The 24,080-nt window shown below is 36.4% G+C and overlaps 1 protein-coding gene and 1 long non-coding RNA gene across 6 annotated transcripts in view; one reads left to right on the top strand and one right to left on the bottom strand.

The window, feature by feature from the left end:
* Positions 1-24,080, top strand: part of CDK14 (cyclin dependent kinase 14) — a 547,463-nt gene that overhangs the window by 409,423 nt on the left and 113,960 nt on the right. For all 4 annotated transcript variants that reach the window (XM_019716536.3, XM_074340704.2, XM_074340703.2 and 1 more), the window contains one exon: positions 13,289-13,337. In XM_019716536.3, coding sequence (XP_019572095.1) covers positions 13,289-13,337 — 49 coding nt within the window. The remainder of the gene's footprint in view (positions 1-13,288; positions 13,338-24,080) is intronic.
* Positions 1-24,080, bottom strand: part of LOC109437367 (uncharacterized) — a 53,810-nt gene that overhangs the window by 12,017 nt on the left and 17,713 nt on the right. For both annotated transcript variants that reach the window (XR_002136241.3, XR_002136240.3), the window contains exon 2: positions 17,897-17,964. This is a non-coding gene — a long non-coding RNA (uncharacterized LOC109437367). The remainder of the gene's footprint in view (positions 1-17,896; positions 17,965-24,080) is intronic.

Below are 24,080 nucleotides of genomic sequence, written 5' to 3'. Positions count from 1 at the left end.
ACAGCACTACCCAATTATCACCACAAGCTGCACACCCAAAAGGAAGTCTCAACAGACACCACAGCCCACTGAGGCAAATCCCTCTACGCGAGGTTAGCTCCCCACACAGTAGCCAGTAAGCTATGGACATAACCAAACCCCATAACCAGTCAGCCTAAGGGTCAATCCCACCAACTGCTATGCCAATAGCAGTCAAGGCTCAACTGTGACAGGAGGGTGCACACAATCCACAAAAGGGACACTCTTGGAGTACCCAGTGCAGGTGACCAGGAATACACCGCCACTAGGCCCCACAGGGCACTTACTACATAAGGCCACTTAGAAAAGATTTGGAGGCTTAGCAAATCTACCTAATATGTAGAAACAAACACAGAGAGGCAGCCAAAAGTGAGTGAACAAAGAAATGTGTCCCAAATAAAGGAACAGGAGAAAACTCCAGAAAAAGAACTAAACAAAATGGAGGCAAGCAATCTACCAGATGCAGAGTTCAAAACAGTGGTTATAAGGATGTTCAAGGACTTTGAGAAGAACTTCAACAAAGAGATAGCAAGGATAAAACAGGACATAGAAACCATAAAAAAGAAAAAAAAAGAACCAGTCAGAAGTGAAGAATACAATAACTGAAATGAAGAATGCACTAGAAGGAATCACCAGCAGACTACATGAAGAAGAGGATCAAATTAGCAGTTTGGAAGACAAGGTAGTGAAAAACACCCAATCAGAACAACAACAACAACAACAATAACAGTTTGAGACCTCTGGGACATCATAGTGTAACAACATCACAGTGAAGTGTAACAACATTCACATGATAGGGTACCAGAAGGAGAAAAGAGAAAGGGAGGAATTGAAAACCTATTTGAATAAATAATGATGGAAAACTTCCCTAACATGGTGAAGGAAATGGACATACAAGCCCAGGAAGTACAGAGAGTCCCAGACATGATGAACCCAAACAGACACATTTTAATTAAAGTAGCAAAGGTTAAAGACAAAGAGAGAATCCTAAAAGCAGCAAGAGAAGGACAACTAGTTACTTACAAGGGAGCTCCCATAAGATTCTCAGCTAATTTCTCAACAGAAACTTTGCAGGCCAGAAGAGAGTGGCAGGAAATATTCAAAGTGATGAAAAAGCAAGGACCTACAACAAAGACTACTCTACCTAGCAAGGCTGTTCATTTAAAATTGAAGGAGAGATAAAGAGCCTTCCAGAGAAGGAAAAGCTAAAGTAGTTCATCAACACCAACCAGTATTATAAGAAATGTAAAAGGGACTTCTTTAAGAAGAAAGGGGTGGGGGAGAACATAAAGATGAATAATAAAATGGCAATAACTATGTATCTATCAATAATAACTTTAAATGTAAATGGATTAAATGCTCCAATCAAAAGACATAGGGTAGCTGAATGGATAAGAAAACAAGATCCATACATATGCTGTCTATAAGAGACTCACTTCAGATTGAAAGATACACCCAGACTGAAAGTAAAGGGATGGAAAAAGACATTTCATGTGAACGGAAATGAAAAAAGAAGCTGGAGTTGCAATGCTTATATCAAACAAAATAGACTTTAAAATAAAATAAAGGCTATAATAGACAAAGAGGGATATTACATAATGATAAGGGGATCAATCCAACAAGAGGATATAATCCTTGTAAACATGTATGTACCCAACATAGGAGCACGTAAATATATAAAGCAAATATTGACTGACATAAAGGGAATGATTGACAGTAACGCAATCATAGTAGGGAAATTTAACACCCCATTGATACCCATAGACTTATCTTCCAGACGGAAAATCAACAAGGAAACAGCAGCCTTAAATGACACAGTAAATTAGATGGATTTAGTTGATATTTTTAGAGCATTTCACCCCAAAGCAGCAGAATAGACATTCTTTTCAAGTGCATATGGAACATTTTCCAAGATAGACCATGTGTTAGGCCACAAAACTAGTCTCAATAAATTTAAGAGGATTGAAATCATATCAAGCATCTTCTCTGACCACAATGGTATGAAACTAGAAATAAATTATTTTAAAAAACTGTAAAACTAACAAATACATGGATGCTAAATAACTTACTACTAAACAATGGATAGGTCAACAATGGGATCAAGGGAAACAACAGAGACCTTGAAACAAATGAAAATGAAAACAGAATGACCCAAAATCTATGGGACACAGTGAAGGCAGTCATAAGAGGGAAATTCACAGCAATGCAGTCCTACTCAAGAAACAAGAAAAATCTCAAATAAACAATCTAACCTTACACTTAAAGGAACTAGCAATAGAACAACAGAGTCCAAAGAGAGTAGAAGTAGGAAGGAAATAAAAAAGATCAAAGTGGAAATAAATAAAATGAAGTCTAAAAAAAAAAAAAAAATAGAAGAGATCAATGTAACCAAGAGCAGATTTTTTGCAAAGATTAAACAAAATTGGTAAAACTTTAGCCTGATTTCATCAAGAAAAAAAGAGAGAGGATCAAAATAAATAAAATCAGAAATGAAAGAGGAGAACTGACTACAGACACCACAGAAATACAAAGGATTATGAGAAAATATTGTGAACAGTTATATGCTAACAAATTGGACAATCTGGAAGAAATGGATAAATTTCTAGAAACATACAATCTTCCAAGGCTGAATCAAGAAGAAAGAAAATCAAATCTGACTGATTACTACTAATGGAATCAAATCAGTAATTAAAAAACTCCCAACAAAGAGAAGCCCTAGACCAGATGGCTTCACAGGTGAATTTTACCAAACATTCAAAGAAGAATTGACACACATCCTTCTCAAACTACTCAAAAAAATTCAAGAGGAGGGAAAGCTGCCAAACTCATTTTACCAGGCCACAAATATTACAAAAAAAATAAAGAAAATTAGAGGTCAATATCCCTGATGAACATAAATGCAAAAATCCTCAACAAAATATTATCAAACTGAATTCAGCAATGCATTAAAAAGAACATACACCACGATCAAGTGGAAATAATTCCTAGTATGCAAGGTTGGTTCAATAGCCACAATCAGTTAACATGATATACCACGTAAACAAAATAAAAGCTAAAAAGAAAAACTATTTGACAGAATCAGCATCCATTTATGATAAAAACTCTCAGCAAAGCAGGAATAAAGGGAACATACCTCAGCATAATAAGGGACATATATGACAAACCTACAGCTAGCATCATACTCAATGGGGAAAAGCTAAAAATATTCTCCTTAAGATCAGGAACAAGACAAAGATTCCCACTTTTGTAACTTTCATTCAACATAGTATTCGAAATCTTAGTCACAGCAATAAGACAAAAAGAAATAAAATGGCTCCAAATTGGAAAGGAAAAGGTAAAACTGTGATTATTTTCAGATGACATAATACTATATAGAGAGAACCTGAATGATTACACCAAAAACTATTAGAACTGATAAATGAGGTCAGTCAAGTAGCAGGATACAAAATTAATATTCAGAAATCAGTTGCATTTTTATACACCAATAATGAACTGTCAGAAAGAGAAATTAAGAAAACAATCCCATTTACAACTGCATCAAAAAAAAATAATAATAAATTAAAATATATAGGAATAACCTTAACCAAGGAGGTAAAATACCTGTACTCGGGAAACTATAAGATACTGAAGAAAGAAACTGAAGAAGATACAAATAAATGGAAGCATATACCGTGCTTACCGATAGGAAGAATTCACATCATTAAAATGTCCATACTACCAAAACAATCTATAGATTAAATGCAATCCCTATCAAAATGTCAATGACATTTTTTACAGAACTAGAACAAATATTCTTAAAATTTATATGGAACTACAAAAGACCCTGTTTAGCCACGGCAATCTTGAGAAAGAAGAATAAAGCTGGAGGTATCACACTACCTGATATCAAATTATACTGTAATGTTATAGTAATTAAAACAGCATGGCATTGGCATAGAAACAGACACAGATTGATGTAACAGCATAGAGAGCCCAGAAATAAACCCACACCTATATGGTCATTTAATCTATGACAAAGGAGACAAGAACATATTAAAGACAGTCTATTCAATAATTGTTGGGAAAACTGGACAGATACATGCAGAAAAATGAAATGGGACCACTTCCTTACACCATATATAAGAATAAACTCAAAATGAATTAAAGACTTAAATGTAAGACCCCAAATCATAAAACTCCTAGGAGAAAACAGGCAGTAAACTCTCTGACATTGCTGTTAGTGATATTTTTTCTGACCTATCTCCTCGGGCAAAGGAAACAAAACAAAAAATAAACAAATGGGACTACATCAAACTAAAAAGGTTTTGCATAGCAAAGAAAACCAACAACAAAACAAAAAGACAGCCTACTTAATGGGAAAAGATATTTGCCAATGATACATTTGATAAGGGGTTAATACCTAAAATTTATTTTAAAAAATTATTCAACTCAACACCAAAAAGCAAGCAATCCAATCAAAAAATGGACACAGGCCTTGAATACATTTCTCCCAAGAGTACAGACACATGACCAATAGACATGAAAAGATGCTCAATGTCACTAATCATCAGAGAAAGGCAAATTAAAACCACAATGAGATATCACCTCACACCTGTCAGAATGGCTGTCATCAATAAATCAACAAACAAGCGTTGGCGAGGATGTGGAAAAAAGGGAACTCTCATGCACTGTTGGTGGGATTGCAAATTGGTACAGCCACTATGTAGAGCAGTACAGAAGTTCCTCAAAAAATTAAAAATAGAACTACCTTATGACTCAGCAATTCCACTCCTGGATATTTATCCAAAGAAATCCAAAGCACTAATTCAAAAAGATATATGCACCCCTATGATCACGGCAGTACTATTTACAGTAGCCAAGATATGGAAACCACCTAAATGCCCATCCATAGAAGACTGAATAAAGATGTGGTATATATAAATATAACAGAATGTTACTCGGCCAAAAAAAGAATGAAATCTTCCATTTGCAACATCATGGATGGACCTAGAGGGTATGCTAAGTGAAATAAGTCAGACAGAGAAAGACAAATGCCATATGATTTCACTTATATGTGGAACCTAAAGAACAACATAAACAAACAAACAAAACAAGAGCAGACTCATAGATACAGAGAACAAACTGATGGTTGCCAGAAGGAAAGGGGGTTGGGGAGCTGAGTGTAAAAGGTGAAGAGATTAAGAAATACAAATTGGCAGTTACAAAATAGTCATGGGGATGTAAAGTACAGCACAGAGAATACAGTCAACAATGTTGCAACAACTATTTTAGTGCCATATGAGTACTAGAGTAATGGTGGGGCGGGGGTTGATCACTGCATAAATTATGTAAATGTCAAACCACTGTCCAGTATACCTAAAACTGGTATATTGGATGTCAATTGTGACTGAAAAAATAAATAAGTGATTTAAAAAAAAATTGTGAATAGTTGAATATGTGGTTTAAAGGAGTCAATTATGAAGTGCATCTAACATTTCTTATGGCATGTTGGATGTACTCATTTTTATATTAACACATTTATTCCATGGTATTATTTACATTGGGTGATAGTAAATCCATTTTTAAAAGACATACTAAGTTTGATCATTTTTATGATCTCATTTCTATTGCTATTCTTCCTTCACCTCCCTTCATCCCCCCACCAAAGAGGGAGGGAGGGAGGGAGGGAGGGAGGGAGGGAGGGAGGGAGGGAGGAAGGAAGGAAGGAAGGAAGGAAGGAAAGAAAGAAAGTTAGCTTACAAATCCTGGCTTAGCCTTTCAAGTCCTGTGAACATACTTGGTGTTTTTTATTTGGTTGATTTAAGTATTTATGTTTTCTTGTTATTGAAGTTGAAAATACAGCAATGTCTTTTAATATACAAAAAAACAAAATTGGTGAAAAGGAATTTTAGAGAATAACAATTATAATTGTTCTCCTGGAGCATATAGTGCATACCAATAAGCAAATGAGTAATTTCCAATTTAGGTGTTATCTTCATGTAGATTCAGGTCTGCTTTCACAGTGCATCATGCCATTTCAGGTGTAGCTCTTTTAAATTGAGCAATTTTAGACTACATAGCTTTGTTCTCCAGTTGTTTTCCTGTGGAATTTCAATGAATTGTGATGTGGTGCATAAGTATGGCAGTTTGATGGAAAACCTTCCTAGCCTTCTGTCCCCACACCTTCATCATGTCGCATAGCAAGTGATTACTTCCCTGCAAGCTCTCCTCCCTGGTCTCCAGCTGTGTGTGACCACCCTCTGCAGTGTCCCCACAATAAGAGAAGGTGAAAATCAGCCTCCAGGTTTAAATTAATTGCATTCCTTGGTTATGCTATTATATGAGTTAGCCAATGTTTTAAAGCACAACATTCTGAGCTTGTAGTTTAAACATAATTGCAAAGAGAAAGCTGACATTGAAGTAATAAGTGACAGAGTAAACTTAACTGAAGGAAACCAATGTAAAACACTCATATGCAAATACTCAAATAATCTGATAAATTTATTCATAGGCAGTTGGATATCTGTTTTATTAAATACACCTGTTATTGATTTGGGACACTAATGTAAACCCCTTTTTGTTTTCAAAACTTACATGGCTCATTAAGTTGTTTTCATTCTAATGGAACATTACGTTTATTCATGATGGAAATAGTTTTTAAAATAGTGTTTAGTCTCATATAAATGTAATGTGTGCACAATGCAGAAAATGTTAGAAGTGGCTCCATTTGAAATGGTGTACTTTGGCAGTTAAGATCTGAAAGATGCTGTTGAATATAAGATATCAGGTCCTGTATGTTACTTGAGCTAGTTTGAGATATCTGAGTTTATCCTGCCTTCATTTGGAAAAGAAATAGATGTAGTTAGTGGCTCTGCCTCTGGGCTCCCAGGGGACTGCGTCCATATCCACACTGTACACTTTTCACCCTGTATTTGTAATTCTTCGTTTACATTTTTGTGCACCTACACTGTAGCCAGGACTTACTTGTGTTCATGGGCCCATTGCCCCATGCAACACCTGGCACACAGGCAGGTGCCTAAGTGACATTCACTAAAAGAATTAAGACTTTATGCAGAATTGTACACCTGAAACCTATGTAACTTTACTAACAATTGTCACCCCAATAAACTTGAATTAAAAAAAAAAAAAGAATTAAGAGTTTGTGTGAAGTGATGGAAGGTAAACATAGGAAGCCTTCATTTTTCCTTACTTTTTCCTACTTTCATATGGCATGTTTCACTATCAATTCTGGCTCTTAGGCACAGCTAAAATTGACATACTGTATGCGTATTTAGGAAAAACATTTCTGTTAGCGTATCCTGGCCAGCTCTACATAGACGTGATTCTTAGAACTAATATTTATGTGTGGTCATTAATTGCTAAGAATAATAATTTACTCGTAAATGCAAGATTGTATTAATTTTATCTGTAATGGAATTCTTGTTCCTCCCGAAATCCTAGCAAATTATTAAAATTGCTTTGTGGGGAGTACAAAGTTAAGGAAATCAAATTTGTTTTATAAGGCCATTTGATGTAATTAATTTTTAAAATGTATCTTGTTTTTTTAATACCAGACTTTACATAATAATAAGGTTTTTAAAAGACCTTTATAAAAAGAACTATTTTTCCCATTTATCCTTTCTTTGTCAGTTAATCCTCAAACCTAGAACATGTCTTTAAATTTCTGCTGTACACCAACTGGCTATATTGCATCTTACATCATGCAGTCTAGTAGAGAATAACTCAGACTTTAGACATTTTTTTGAAACAAATAAATACATAATTGTTGGTGAGCACCTTTGCCTATAGCTTTAGAACAAGGGATATTTATAATCAGGCCTGATCTTCAGCTAGTGCACACCATTGTAGCATAATAGCTGATTTCTGTACGGATTGATTAATAGCCTTGCAGGTTATTAAAATATTTTTACAGTTTACCCCTGCTTATGACTCTGGGACTCCACTAGAACAATAATGTATTCTTGGGGGAATATTTGAGTTGTATATGTAATTCCAAGTCTTCGAAACCTGGAAATTGGAGTTCAGTAAGTGTTCTAACCCCTAACCTTTCTGTCACACTTCATGTCCAATTTATCAATAAATTTTACTGGTTCTACCTTTTAGAAAAGTTTCAGACTGACACCTTCTCATTGCATTCACTCTGTTGCCATAGCCCAAGTGCTATCATCTCTCTCCTGAAGAGTTGTAATAACCTTTTATTGGTCTCCCTGCTTCTAATCTTGCCTCTGGTAGTGTATTCTCCAAACAGAAGCCAGAGTGATCCTTTTAAAAAAAAGTCTAGATCATATTTAAAGGCCACAAAGTCTCTGGGTAAGTAGATCGTCTGCCTTTCTGCCCCATCTCTCTCAGCTTCCATTCACCTTCCCTGCGCTCTCTGTCTGCTCCAGCCACCCTTCCTCCAGGGTCACTCCAGCCTTGGACATCCCCTTCTAGAATGTGAGCTCCCTGCAGGCAGGAAGGTTTTCTGTTTGGTTCTATCCTGTACCTTCAGCCCCAAGATGTATACCTGGTACACAGTAGTTGCTCAATAAACAGTAATTCAATGCAAGAATCATTGCACAGTATTTTCCGTCAATCCTTTTGAATAAACTCTGTGTGTGGAGATAGGAAGCTGAGTGTGTTCTTAAACTTTTTGTTGTTGTTCTTATCTAATGGCATTCTTCTACATGAAACATACCATAACAAAAGCAATATAAATCATTTTGATTCTCTCCTTTAAAAAGCTTATAATCAGAAGCAGACAACACTAACAAAAGACATACCAACAAATATTAAGCAAAGTTAAGCCTATTGAGTATAAATTATTAAAAAGAAACTGGATCAATATGAAAAAGAAACCATTTAATTTTACTAGAGGATGTATACACAAATCCTATCTAAATGGAAAGCAACACCATATTGTTATGTATAAAGATTTTGCATTATCCCTTTCATATAAATATATATTTTAAAGAAACTCCAACTACATTTCCAACGGGAATTTCCTTTGTTTCTTTTGTTGGCTCGCTGTTTTGTTTGAAACTCACCTTTCCTCATCGTACCTAAAGTGCCCCTCTCAAACTGATCACTTTACATCTCCTTGTTTTACTTTGTTAGAATACTGTCTTTTTTTCCAGATTTTGTGACATATAATTGACATATAACATTGTTTAAGGTGCACAACATAATGATTTTATATGTGTATACGAGATCGGACAATTAACTTCACAAACTCATCCTAGAAAAACTGCTACATACCTCATTGCTGAAATCACTACAGTCACCTTTGAAGTACTCCCCTTGGGAAGCTATGCACTGATGCCAGTGCCTAGTCCATCGTTTGAAGCAATTTTGGAACTCTTTTTCTGGAACGGCCATCAGCGCTGTGGTCATGTTACCCTTGATGTCCTGAATGTCATCAAAATGTCTTCCATTCAATATTTCCTTTATCTTCAGGTAAAAGAAAGAAGTCATTGGGGGTCAGATCAGCTGAGTAGGGAGGGTGTTCCAATACAGTTACTTGTTTCCTGGCTAAAAACTCCCTCACAGGCAGTGTCATGGGAGCTGGTGCATTGTTGTGATGCAAGAGCCATGAATTATTGGCAAAAACTTCAGGTCGTTTTCATCTAACCTTTTCACACAGCCTTTTCAACACTTCCAAATAGTAAACTTGGTTAACTGTTTCTCCAGTTAGTACAAATTCATAATGAATAATCCCTCTGATATCAAAACACATTAGCAACATCATTGCAACAAGTTTGCGAACTTGTCAGATCTCGTACATTACAAAATGATTACTGCAATAAGTTTAGTTAACATCCATCACTTAACAGTTACAATTTTCTTGTTTTTTTTGGTGTGGTGAGAACTTTTACAATCTACTCTCACAGTATCTTTCAAATACACCATGCAGTACTGTAAACTATAGTCACCATGCTATATTACATCCCCAGACCTTATTCATCTTATAATTGGAAGTTTGTACCCTTTGACTACTTTCACTCATTTACACACACACCCCCCACTCCATCCCTGGCCCCAGCAACCACCAATCTGTTCTCTACTTTTATGAGTTTGGGGATTTTTAGATTCCACATGTAAGTAAGATTATACAGTATGTGTCTTTCTTTGTCTGACTTATTTCACTTAAGCATAATTCCCTCAAGGTCTATCCAGGTTACAAATGGCAGGATTTTCTTCTTTTTCAGGGCTGAATAGTATTCTGTTGTATATATACACCACATTTTCTTTATCAATTTATCCATCTTAGGTTGTTTCCATATCTTGGCTGTTGTGAATAATGCTGCAGTGAACATAGGGGTGCAGAAATCTCTTCGAGATAGTGATTTTGTTTCCTTCAAATATATACCCAGAAGTGAAATTGCTGGATCACATAGTAGTTCTACTCTTAATTTTTTAAGGAACCTTCATACCATTTTCCATAGTGGCTGCACCAATTTACATTCCCACCAAGAGTGTACAAGGATTCCATTTTCTTCACATTCTCATCACCACTAACTCTTGTCTTCTTGATAATAGCCATTTGAACATGAGGTGATATCTCATTGTGGTTTTGATTTGCATTTCCCTGTTGATTAGTGATGTTGGGCACCTTTTCATGTACTTGGCCATTTGAATATCTTCCTTGGAAAATGTGTCTTTTCAGGTCCTTTGCCCACTTTTTAATTGGATTATTTGGTTGCTTTTGTTTGTTTTGCGGGTTTTTTTTTTGGTATTTTTATTTTTGTTTTTTGTTGTTGTTTTTTTGCCATTGAGTTATTTGAGTTCCTTATATATTTTTAATATTAACCTCTTATCAGATATGAGGTTTGCAAATATTTCCTCCCATGAAAAGTTTGCCTTTTCATTTTATTGATTGTTTCTTTTGCTGTACAGATGGTTTTTAATTTGATAAACTTGTTTATTTTTGCTTTTGTTGCTGTGCTTTGTGGATTATAGCCACAAAATCATTGTTAAGATTCCCTGTTTTCTTCTATGGTTTCAGGTCTTACCTTTAAGTCTTTAATTCTTTTCAAGTTATGTAAGTTTTTGTGAGTGGTGTAAGATAGGTGTCCAGTTTCATTTTTTTGCATGTGAATATCCAGTTTTCCCAGCACCACTTATTGAATACACTCTTTTCTGCATTGAGTATTTTGGCTTCTTGTCAAATATTAATTGACCTTATATGCATGAGTTTTTTTCTGGGCTCTCTATTCTGTTCTATTAGTCTATGTGTCTTTTTTTATGCAAGTACCATACTATTTTAATTACTGTAGCCTTATAATACAGTTTGAAATCAGGAAATACAATACCTGCAGCTTTGTTCTTCTTTCTCAAGATTACTTAGACTATTCAGGATCTTTTCTGGTTCATAAGAACTTTAGGATTGTATTTTCTATTTCCGTAAAAAAAAAAAAAAAATGCCACTGGATCTTGATAGGGATCACATCAAATCTGTAAATATCTGGGTAGTAAGAACATTTTACCAACCATTAATTCTTTCAGTTATGAGCATGAAATATCTTTCTGTTTATTTGTGTCTTCTTAACTTTCTTTCATCAGTGTCTTATAACCTCTTTGGTTAAATTTATTCCTAGTTATTTTTTTGGTTTTGGCACTATTGGTAATGGGATTGTTTTCTTTATTGCTTTCTTGGATAATTTGTGTGAGTATATGGAAACACAACTGATTTTTGTATATTGATTTTGTGTTCTGCAACTTGACTGAATTTGTTCTGTTTTTTAGTGAACTCTAATATTTTCTACATCATGTCATCTGCAAGCAGAGACAATTTTACTTCTTCCTTTCCACTTTGTATGCCTTTCATTTGTTTATTTTTTCTTGCCTAATTTCTCTGGCTTGGACATCTAGTACTATGTTGTATAGCAGTGGTGAGTGGCACCCTTGTCTTGTTCCTGATATTAGAGGTAAAGCTTCCTACCTTTCACCATTAACTATGATGTTAGCTGTGGGCTTGTCATGGCCTTTATTGTGTTGAGGTACTTTCCTTTATATCCAGTTTGTTGAGAGTTTTTAGGATGAATGGATTTTGAATTTTGTGAAAATTTTTTTCTGCATCGATTAAGATGATCATGTGATTTTTATCTTTCATTCTATTAATATGATACATTTTTTGACTTACGTATGTTGAGCTATTCTTACATCCTAGGATACTTACTAAAAGAGCATAAAAGAGACATTGTTTTTTCATTGCTTGTGGAAAAATGAAAAGTAACCTGTTTGCATCTATTTAAATGTAAAATGTGCCTGCCATTTGCTAAGCAGTTCTGTACTGGGATAGCTATTCAACAGAAATGAAAGCATCAGTGTATAGAGATGGATGTGCAAGGATATTTATTAAAGCATTGTTTTTAAGGTAAAAGTAACTGGAAGCTACCTAAATTTTCATCTGTTTGAAATGGTTAAATAACTTATGGTACTGCTATCCTGTGGAATATTAACAGAGTTTTAAAATAATTGTTACTTATTTTCTTGATTTGAAGACCTATGTTATTAAATACCTAAAATTTTTTCAGAGACTATTTATTGTACAAGCCATTTAAAAATTTAAAGCAGTGTATGTATTTGTGTAGATGGATGGGTTTGTGTTTATTAACATAAGAAATATGTAGAAAGAGACATACCAAGATATTTACAATTACCATATCATCAGGAGTGAAAAATGGGAACAAGAGAGATTATCAATATCTATTTTATAGCACTTTTTTGTTTAACTTGGTAAAACAAATGTTATGTTTTAATTTAAAAAATATAATAAAGATTGTTCAATGATAAATGTAAATAAACATACATTGTAGGATATTGGTAGTTTGGCTTTGCGCATGTGTAAATACCATGTGGTGTATGAAAGGAGAGCCAACATTACTGTGTTTGGTCAGAGGTATCTTTTTTCATAGAGAAAACACTTGACTGATGTATCCATATTCTCACTTGACTGATGTATCAATATTCTCCTATAAATCTAATTACAGTTTAGAGGTTTGGAATTTACATTTTTTTCCAACTCAAGTAAAACTTATTCTAAGAAATAATCACTAGGAAACCACATTATGAAACAAATCACTCTAAACAAAAGAAAATAATGCTTCATTGTTAAGAGCTTCCTATTTTACTCTTCATAACTGTCCCATCTAAAAGTGAAGACCTATGTTGGCCAGCATCATAGGACTAAACCGATCACTACCTTTTTAAGAGCTGATTTTTTTAAACATGTTTGCAATTTGTACGTTTGAAACAAAGATTGTTTATCCTTTTTTCTTTTTTATTTCAGAGCGCTTTACCGTGTACAGCTCTAAAAACCTTAGACAAGCATGGAATAAGTAAGTCTTTGTACAGATTGTATTCATTGTACTCATTCTCTTTCTCTCTCTCTCTCTCTCTCTCTCTCTCTCTCTCACACACACACACACACACACACACACACACACACACACACATATGCATGCACAAATTTTATAACTCCCCTGATAAGTTGTCATGACATCTTTTTTATTTATTCATCCAATTATTCATTCATCCATTCATTTAACCATTAACCAGTTATTAAGCCCTAACTGTGTGCCAGCACATGTTCAGCCTTGAACCAACACTGTTGTATGAGTTTGGGTTCCTAGAGCAATGTGGCATTGCTTCAGAGTTGTAAATCCTAAAATTCACTGTGCTCAGTCTTCTTGTAACTAGATTCCAAGAAACATTTTAGCATCAGCAAAATAGCATTTATTGAGTACAATATAATGACTGACTTTCTAATCTGAGTAAAGTTGATGACAACCTTTGAGTTAGATAAAATTGATCTTTCAGATTTTTTCAATTTACCTATTTTTTTCCCCTAAGCCTTATTGGGAAACTAAGTACATATATCACTTAAAGTATATGTACTCCATTTATTTAATTTCTATTCTCTCATTTCAACTTGTTGAAATAGGCTTATTTATTGGCTTCGAAATTTGATGAAATCTGTAGATCTGAGTTTCTCAATTTATTCAGAGGTCTTTTATTGCAAGCCAACCTGTTAGTAAATCATTAAAAGTTGGAAAGCAGAGTAACAGAGTCACTAGTTTTCTTGGGGGTATCACATTTCAAGCATTATGCTGGGAGAAAGGTAACTGGAACTACTTTGATAAACTATAATTTGTCATAACAAAATTTAGTCTCTAGGGAATTTAGCATTATTGTCTCACTTTTTACTGTTATGACATTTTAGTTTTAGATATCATCAGTTATGAAAATAAAAAGTAAGAAAAAACCTTTTTATAATAAAAATACCTTTAGTTGATGCTGTCAGTAGATAGAGTAGACAGCTTATTGTAAGGAACTCATGGAATGAATACATTAAATTTTACAGTGGTTTATTTGGAAGATTTGGCAATTTATTTTGAGTCAATCCATACTTAGAAGAACATTCTGGTATAATTAGTTTTGTCTACTTTAAGGCTTTGCACTTGTCATTTGAAGAATTGATTCTTAATATCTAGAGTCTCCCTACTATGTAGGGAGGCATGCGCTTTGCCTGGAACATTCTTCGTGTGTTCCTCACCCTTTTAACCTCACCCGCCTCCACTTAACTGATCCACGGTCTAACATAGTTTAAAATGTTTTCATATACCAGGTAATGTATACAGTATACAGCTCCTACCTTAATGAAATGATCAAACACATTCCTCTCTCATCACTGCTTAATACATTTTTTTCAACAAGGTAACCTCTTTATGAAACAACTCTTGATAAAGCAGTTGAATCTCTAACCCTATCTTTGAAGTAACAGGGAAATCTGGCAAATCCACTCATACTAGCATTTGTGGAGAATAGCCTCCAATTTGGATAACTCTGAATTTCCTTCCTTCAGAGGGACATAGCTAGAATGGCCTCCAAATTAGCCAGGAAAACATATATGGCAATTCTCATCCACTTAGAATCATCGACAAAAGATTGGGGGAGGTCTGTGGACAATGCTGTGATATTTCTTCCACTGTCTTCTTGTGGATATGATCCCTCACCATTTATACCTGGCCCACTCCATTCGTTCCTTTTAGCGACTTCTATTCAGCATCTGTCATCATAGGTACTCTAACATACCTGGGGTGCCAAAAAATTGTATACAAGTGGACACTTTGGTCAACGTTGCTCAAGCAGTAGTTCGCCGTAATCAGAAGTATCTAGACACTGATGGTAACCACTCTGAGTACCTCTTGTAATTGCAGAAGTCAAACATGACTTGTATTCATCTTTTGTTATCGGTATATATTGAGTATTACCATTTTAATACACTTTCCTTTCTTAAAATATGTATACATTTTTTAGGGGATCCTCTGTATATTCCCCAATGAATGGCCTTTCTTATTCAACCATTTCACAGTGACTAGTGGGACACCTCTCAGAGAAGATACTTTGGTCCATTTCCATTACTTTATCCCAGGAGAGACTAGGTTATTTCTTTCACTTTTTTTTTTTAATTAAAGTTTATTGGGGTGACAATTGTTAGTAAAGTTACATAGATTTCAGGTGTACAATTCTGTGTTACATCATCTATAGATCCCATTGTGTGTTCACCACCCAGAGTCAGTTCTCTTTCCATTAACATGTATTGGATCCCCTTTATCCTCTTCTACCATTCCCCATTCCCCCTTACCCGCTGGTAACCACTAAACTATTGCCTATGTCTATGAGTTTTTGTTTCTTCATTTGTCTTGTTCGTTTGTTGTTTTCAGTTTTACATACCACATGTCAGTGAAATCATATGGTTCTCGACTTTTTCTGTCTGACTGACTTATTTCGCTAGGTTATTTTATGGCTTCCAAAAACAAAAAGAAAATTGAAGTAATGTTCAACTTTGCATTGTTTATCTTCAGTGTGACCACTTACAACCTGATAGTTTTCTTTCTCTGAGAGGTATTGATTATGTCACAACAAAAGTAGTTAATTGCATTAACAAAAATCAGAATGTACAATCCTCTGGTAGTGCTGCTTTGGAAATTTTAAAAACTATGTGCACTGCTCTCAGTTCTCTAAAATTTTCTTAAAAGATGCTAAATATGAGTAAATGTGCTTTTGAGGGCTAATAAGAATTCTTCAGAATATTATTTTTCACAAAATAGGAATATAGTTTCTATTTAAGATACCACTATAGAGATATTTGATTTGTTTTTGCGTTTTCCGTGAACATAGGATTTAATGAATTTTCTAGCAAAAACAAGGTCTAAAAGACCAAAGGAAATATTATGTTTTCATGTAAAGTTTTTATAATCAGTTGATAGAATTGTAGTTAATGATCTTTTTTTAACTCTCTACCATCACATATGCTTTTTTAAAAAATTAGAATTAATTCAAAGTTATTTAATAAACTGAATCCCAACCTTAGATTACTTTTAAAACATTTTAGGTGAAATATTAAAAGCTGAGCTTGAGGTAAAATTTTTAAATTATAAACATAACTTGTTTAGAACCATGCTATTTTTAAGGCCTCCTAAGTCTTATCTTTGTTGCCTTAGGATTTATTTTGGAAAACACTAAGTAATAAAATCATCGCTAAAAATATTATTTAAAAAATACTACTTTCTGGTATCCCAATGTTACGTACTGAATCCTTAGAGCCAAGCTATAGCCTCTAGCCAGTTTGAACCCACTGCAATTTAGAGAGCACTGAGAATTCAGAGACATTAATTATGTTATTGATTCTTCCTCCAACTGGACTTGTGACCCAGCAACCTTCATGACATTTCAACATTTCTCACTTCAGAGTGAGGTCTAGATTTGGAAGAACTGTATTTAAACACTATTAAGCCAGCACTGGCTTTCTCCATCGCTGCTGACTAATTTGTTTGTCAACAGCACAATTATAAAACTGAAGCAATTAGTAAATTCTCTTGTCCAGCAGTAATAGGTTCAACGTAGAGTGAACTCATTTGCAAGAACTAATTTGAGTTCAGTTTCAATGGGTTAATAAAAGAAGGGTAGGTTAATATAAAGAAGCAAGTCACTATTCAACATTAAGTAACAATGTCTTTTAAAATATATATTAACTCACCTATTAAAGCAAGTGGATACGTTAACCTGCCTAAGAGATTAAGAATTTCTTGATAAGTGAATCCTCAAGTCTCTTTGAACGGCTGTAACTAACATGTGACCCAGACTATTTTGGGACCAAATCTGCCCTAGGTAACCCAGGCAATTCCCTGCTGAATTCATTTATATCAGTAACCATGGGCATAATTTTATCCTTTGAAGGACTTTTTAGTATTCTGGGCAAACAAAGCACTGATGGGAGAAAAATATCAAAAGATCTAGCAGATACATAAACTCTAAAGGATAATATAAAGAAGAAACCTTAATTATAGGATTGAGAATAATAAACGTACATTAGTAAAGAAAAGAAAGTTGTTTTCTTCCCTTATATTGGCCGTGCATGATCTGGGTGGGCTGTTCCTACTCAAAGGGGATTTTGGACTAAAAGGACAAAAATCGTAATTTTATAAATACATGTGCTGTTTTTTGACTGCCTTCAAAACTTTCTTTTATTTCATTGGCGCTATAAAGACTCCCTATTTTTCTTCCAAATCTCTCTATTTATAGTTGTCTGACACTGGCATGTATGTGCAATCAACCAAGAATTTCAGCCACTTTAAAGACCTTTTATTATTTTGGCTGGAGAAGAAGCCTTAGTGTATGTTCTCCAGCAAAGTTAAGGGTAGGATTCCAGGAACACATTTGCTTGTTTTGGAACTTTATAACAGCTGAACAGTTTTCGAGGTTTGAAAGTAGCAAAAAGAAAACTAAGGATAAACCACCAAAATCACAGAAGACAGATTGGAAAACCCAGCTCGTGGCTGATAAGACAGAGCGTGTCTACAGACTTGAATAGATACAGGCCAACCTGTCCTACCTGTTCCTCCCACGTGCTCTACTTCTCCTTAGAATCTTTCTTGTTGGTTCAATCCAACTGGATTTCTCCTATGAATTAAAAAATATATATATGATACTTTGAAATATGTGATAAACACAGAGACATTCTAAGGAAGCTCCCTTTATGGAGATACAAAAATAGAGAAGAAAACGTTTACCTGTGTGTATTTGAATGTATCAACAGAGTCACAAACCCTAATTTGGAAGATTTAGAAATGTTTCCTAACTTTATGTTCTTGAACTTCCCTTGACTATTTCATCAAGTTTGATAACTTCCAATATATATTTTAAAGGTGACTTGCTAGAAAGTTGTGTTACATGTGAATAAAAGAAAATGTATTTAAAATATTTAGAAGAATAACAAATATCACTGTATATTTACGTTACTGGTTCTCTACTATAATCTCCTCATCGTATTTAATTGCTTACTATTAAGATTTAAATCAACTGACCTTCTCAAGAAACCAAGAAGCCCTGTTTTCTTACTCTACCTTATTCTAGATTGATCTCAGATTTTCTAAAGTAATAGTATATTGCCAAGTAAGTTGGAGCTTTCTATTTCTTTACCAGTTCACAAATGTTAGGGAAAGGTAAGAATGGTTACTGACACGAGGGGGCGCAGTTGAGTTAAGCCAGATCTTTAAATCATCTTTCTCCGCTTTCACAATTTTTTTCATTGTTGATCATTTTTGTTATAATTCTATTTACTTCAAAGTCACAGTTTTAATTTATTTAGTGCCTGGAGATTTCTTCTCACAATATTTTCAAAGAAATTATTCTTTACATCATCAATGCACTTTTTTTGTGATGGCTTTATTGAGGTCACAAGCTCTGAAGCAGACATTGTGGGATTCCATTCTCTTCACTCAAAGGATGAACTGGATCAGCAATTGTCAACTGCCCTGCTCTGTGGATTCAGCTCCAGCATTAGGAGGCTATGTGGGGTGTAGTTCCTCAACACACCCTTGAAAATATCGTTTTCAACCCTTGGACAATCAGATCCAAGCAGGTCTCTTGTCCTGACCTTGGACAGTCACACATGGTAATGTTTGGAGACCACAAAGTGTCACCGGCCTGCTTGAAAGTCACAGTTCAGAGCAATTTCTCGGGATGTTCATTTTCACAAGAATGAACCATAGTTCAGATACTGAAAGCATTATGTAGGTGAGATGTTTATCAGATCTATTAAACCGCTTGCCACCTAACAGAGAGCAGTTCTAGAATACTGCAGAGTGGATTCTTGAAAGGGAAAAGCAATAGGTTAAGAATAGGAGCTGCTTTCCAGGCTTTGGTGGGAGTCCTAGAGAGCCTCAAAGTAGACAGCATAAAGGTCTGTCCCACAATACAAGTTGGGGCAAGTGCCAGGAGGACCCAAAGAAAGCTGGCACGTGTGCCAGAGGCCTAATCCTGCTCACTAACGGTAGCTTAAATGTGATAACACATGAAATGTTCCTAGTCAAAGGCCTACCATACACTCATTGCCCCACAGTCATAGCTGTGTGAGGATGGAGTGGTAATTAACTGTGGACAGCCTTTGGCAATATAGAATTTGCTTTCAACTATGTTGTCACATCCTCATATCCTTATAACAACCTTGGGAGGTAATCAGAGATGATAACATCTCCATTCTATAGCTTGACATAAAAAACTTGCTCAGTGAGGTCAAATGATCAATGCTATTGAAAATTATAACTTGGAATGTATGCCCCAGAGTGAATCTTTTTTTTTTTAATTGAAGTTTATTGGGGTGACTAAGTGAATCTTATGAAAGAAATATTACCAATTTAAAACCCTGGTATTTGAGTGGGCTTATCTGATTTTATTTTGTTTTCACTACAACTTTGGGTAGAGAGATCCGTTCTGGGAACTGCTGTCGTTCAGTCTCAGTCTAGCTTTTAGGTATCTGAAGAGCTGGGATAGAATATAAGCCTGACTTCCTCAAACCCTACCAAACAGTGTTCACAGCACACTGATCACCCACCTGCTGACCTCCCACCTAGCCACTGCTGGGTAGTACGCCATTTGGATAAAGTGGGTTTGTGACCATCTCAGTGTTAGAGATGAAAAGCCTGCCAGCCACCCACTCAGACCCTAGCAGTGAGTTTTGTCAGCTGTTTGTCACACAGCTCCCACAAGATTATCCTCTGTCATTTCGTGTCATTGCCAGATTTCTTGTCCATGTCTTTCTTTCTGAAGGGAAGAAGTCTCTGGTCATTAATAACCCCTGGTGATGTCCCAGGGTAGGCCCTGTGCTGTTTGAAATCGGTCGGGTGCAAGTTTTTTTTGTTCCCCTTCTGATAGACAGAAAATATCCGTCTACTCTCTCACTAATTGGTAGAATGTGCCAGGCCTAGAAGTTGGCAACAGCCATTGTTTCTCATCCTTTCTTATTATGTATTGGATTCCTCATCCAAAAGTACACTCTCATGGTGCAGCTAATACCTTCCTTCTGCCATCCAGCTCATTAAGAAATAAAACCCAACCATGCTCCTGAAGTGGCTCAGCTTCTGGGAGCAGCTGGGCTGCGCCTTTCCCTGAAAGGAGGCCAAGAGAATTAGACTTTCTCAAACTGTTCCCCAAAACAGCTTCTAGAAGTGTGAGCTGAAGAAATTCTTCTGCTTCTCCAAAATATGAAACAGTGCGTTTGTATTCTGTGACGGCAATCACAAATTCCCACAAATGTATTGGTGTAACGCCACAAAGGTATTATCTCACAGTTCTGTTGGGCAGAGTCAGGATGGGCTCAGCTGGTTTCTCTGATCTGGGTCTCACAAGGCCAAATTCCGGGTGTTGGTAGGCCTGGCTCTGCGGGAGGCTCTAGAGGAGAATCTGTTTCCAGGCTCCTTTAGGCTGTTGGCAGCATCCAGTTACTGGCGATCGTCAGGCGGAGCCCCTGTGTCCTGGCTGGTTGTCAGCTGGGAGGCTCGCCCAGCTCTCGAAGGCCACCTGTGTGCCTCACCATGCTGCCCACGCCTTCTGCAAACCAGCAGCAGTGCCGCAGGCTTTCTCATGCTTCCAGTCTCTCTCACTTCTCCTTCTGCCCTCTCCCTCTGCCTCCAAGGAGAGAAAGTTCTCTGCTTCTAAGGTCCCCCTGTGTAATTCAGGATAATCTCTCTAGTTGAAGGTCTGTAACCTTCATTACATCTAGAAAGGTAATATATTCACAGGCTTCAGGGGTTGGCAAGTGGACGTCTTTGGGGCTACTGTGCTTTCCACAAGTGAGTGCTAAGCTGTCCTATATTCAGTGATGAGTCAGAGGGTGAGGCAGAGCAGAGGGACAAACCCAGCGCTCCCCGGGTCACACACAGGCCGCTTTGCCTGGCTCATTAGGTGGACTGTGATGGTTCCACGTTGCCTGGGTCACATGAGGTCGCCTCAGACTAATGTGTAAGGAAGAAATTATTTTCCACCCCCAGCATAGAGAAAAAAAGAGATGGTTCTCAGGAAAACTCACAGTCTCTGATAAAACTAAAAAGTTGGCCTCACATTTCTGTCTCCTCTCGATCGGTGCTGTCCCATAGAGTCTTCTCCAATGATGAAAATCTATTGTCAGCATTGCCCACTGCAGCGGCCAGTAGCCCCCTGTGGCGATTGAGCATTGGCAATGTGGCTAGTGTGCCTTAGGAACAGAATTTTAAATTTTATTTAAATGTAATGAATTTAAATGTAAACAGCCACATGCTTAGCTACCATATTGGGCAGCACAGCTGCCATCAACATGTAAGCTATTTGTTTATTTTCAGTGCCCACCAGTGTAAGACAAGTGGGGGTGTCTACTGCTTTGGAAATCCCAAGCTCTAGAGTCCTTGCATTTTGCACTCGAGTGTCCAGAGATCTTGCTTTGTATTTTTGCTTCTCACCCCTGTCTTTTATTTGTAAATAGTACTCTGAGAAGTTTGTTACACTTACTGGAGGACCAAATAAGTGTAATAAATCTGCAGAGGGAATAGTGGAAGCATCAAAGCACATCAAGCAGACATCCGTTCCCCTCCTCCCCTCTAGAAGCCACACGGTTCCCTCCTGAGGGGCACTGCCGGCTGCAAGGCTCTCTATTCCTTTCTCTTTCTCCTTTTCTCTCTCTCTTTTCTGTTGCGAACTGCTAGGGGTTAGACACACAGCTCTCTCCCCTTTTTGAACTCCCTTAAGAATTCACCTCTCTGCTGTTGTTCCCGGCCCCCTTGATCTCCCCTAACTCTACTCAGAAAATATCGTCAAGGCTCAGCTTCCTCTTCACCACATAAGGAGATGCTATTGAGAGGGGCTCTATTTTCTAAATAAGCCTCCCCTGGGCCCCTGTGGGGACATTTGTTAATTCTTCAGCTTCAGAACATTGAAAATTACCACATTTTAAAAAGTGAAGCATGAACAGAAATGCAGAAGTTTTCACTGCTTTTTCACCAGATACAAGATCCCTTTCCTCAACATTTGTTTATATGATTTTCTTTTGATTAAGAAAGATGTTTATGAATTTAATGAATTGTCGGCCTCAAAATTAAAATGAACATGAGAAGTCGTTGGAGAAAGAGATGATTTTAACGTCATCTTTTGTACCCACTGATACCCGCTTCACACTTTCTCTTGGTTGCTTATTATGAAAATTAGGATTGGACACGAGGCCCAGTCATTTGTGGGGACAAGGGGCACCCCCTCATCATTTGGGGAGACTTTCTATAAAACTGGGGCTCATTGGTGAACATACAGTTAATAGACTATTCCTGTTGATGTGTGCGTCCAACATCCACTGTGTATATAGTGGTCCTACAGACCATGTAAGAATCCGCAGACTATAAATATTATTGATACGAACCACAAAAGAATAGAAAAGAGGAAGTCTGCAAAAGCCCATTATTGACACAAATGGCAAGAAAATGCTTAAAACCAGTATAATCTTTGGTGTCATAGGGGCCAAGTTCCCATCCTAGATCCACTACTGAATTGTGTAATATTCAGGAAGCTCACTGACCCTCTGAGCCCCAGTTTTTCAATCTTTAGAACCCTTGGCAGGATTTAGCGAGGGTTTAATAAGGTATGGGTGTGACGAGGCCCCTCTGGCAAAGGAGCTTACCTCCCTTCTGTTTTTCAGCACAACCTGCCCTCCCCTGCCAGTCAGAGTTTCATTCAATTCTAAATAAGCAACTTTCCTTGAACACGAATACCACTGCTATGCAGGATCCTCAGACATCTTCTGGAATATTCCTTCTACCTTTCTAGGAGCAGGTGCTGAACTATTTGGTCACCAGATCATTTTTAAAAAATACTTTTTGTTCAGAAACAAGATTGCCCCTTCCCCAACAGTTCCTAAGAGTCATGTGTTAATAAATAGCACTGTACATAATTAATGTGAAACTGTGGTTTATCCTACTAAGTCTTGAAACACGTTTATTAGACACTTTTACTAATTAGATTGAAAGAAACTCGTAGACAAACACTGTTACCAAATTCAAAGTGTCTGTTAGACCTTTTCCATGATGTTCTCTGTACGTGAGCCGAAGGGTAAGCCTAAACCAGGTGTGTAGGGCCTGGGTGTCCATTTAACCTAGAGGTTTCAGTGGTGAGAATGAAAATAATTATTCTTGCTCTTTACGGCTTTTAAATGGGGAAGGTAGGTGACTTATATGCAGAAACACAATGAATAAAGGCTGGGAGCATGGTTTGGTATACCCATCATCACTGGGGAGAGAATGGGTGGGGGAGGGTCTCCAAAGATAACTGGCCTTTGTCTTCGAAACACTGAATCAAGACCAGACCCTACGGCACAAATCCCATGTTACCCTGTTACATCCATCATGGGGGTGACGTTAACAATAGATTTCATTGTGTCTTTAACAACAACAAAGGTACACTAAAATGCCTTAAACACATGTATACAATCCCCAAATCAATTTTTTGTCTTATCTAAAAGAACATTTTTAGACCATTTTGACATTTTTAGGATCTCAGAAAAATCCAGTACCAATTTACAACTGAAGTCTTAACATTGAGTATATATGTGTATTGATGTTATTACTCAGACTATAAATTAGATATGAATGAATAGAAATAGAAACGCAAAGGAACCAATATTCTGGCCTACGTTGCATTATTAGCCAGCGTATCTTTGTGTCTCTGTATGTGAATTCTCTGCTAGTCCTCAGCTGTATTTAATCCCTCAAGACTTGATAGAC

Source organism: Rhinolophus sinicus, chromosome 4, assembly GCF_057876585.1.
Source record: "Rhinolophus sinicus isolate RSI-liver-muscle chromosome 4, RSI-T2T, whole genome shotgun sequence".
Lineage (NCBI taxonomy): Eukaryota > Metazoa > Chordata > Mammalia > Chiroptera > Rhinolophidae > Rhinolophus > Rhinolophus sinicus.
This window is presented reverse-complemented; position numbering and strand designations above follow the sequence as displayed.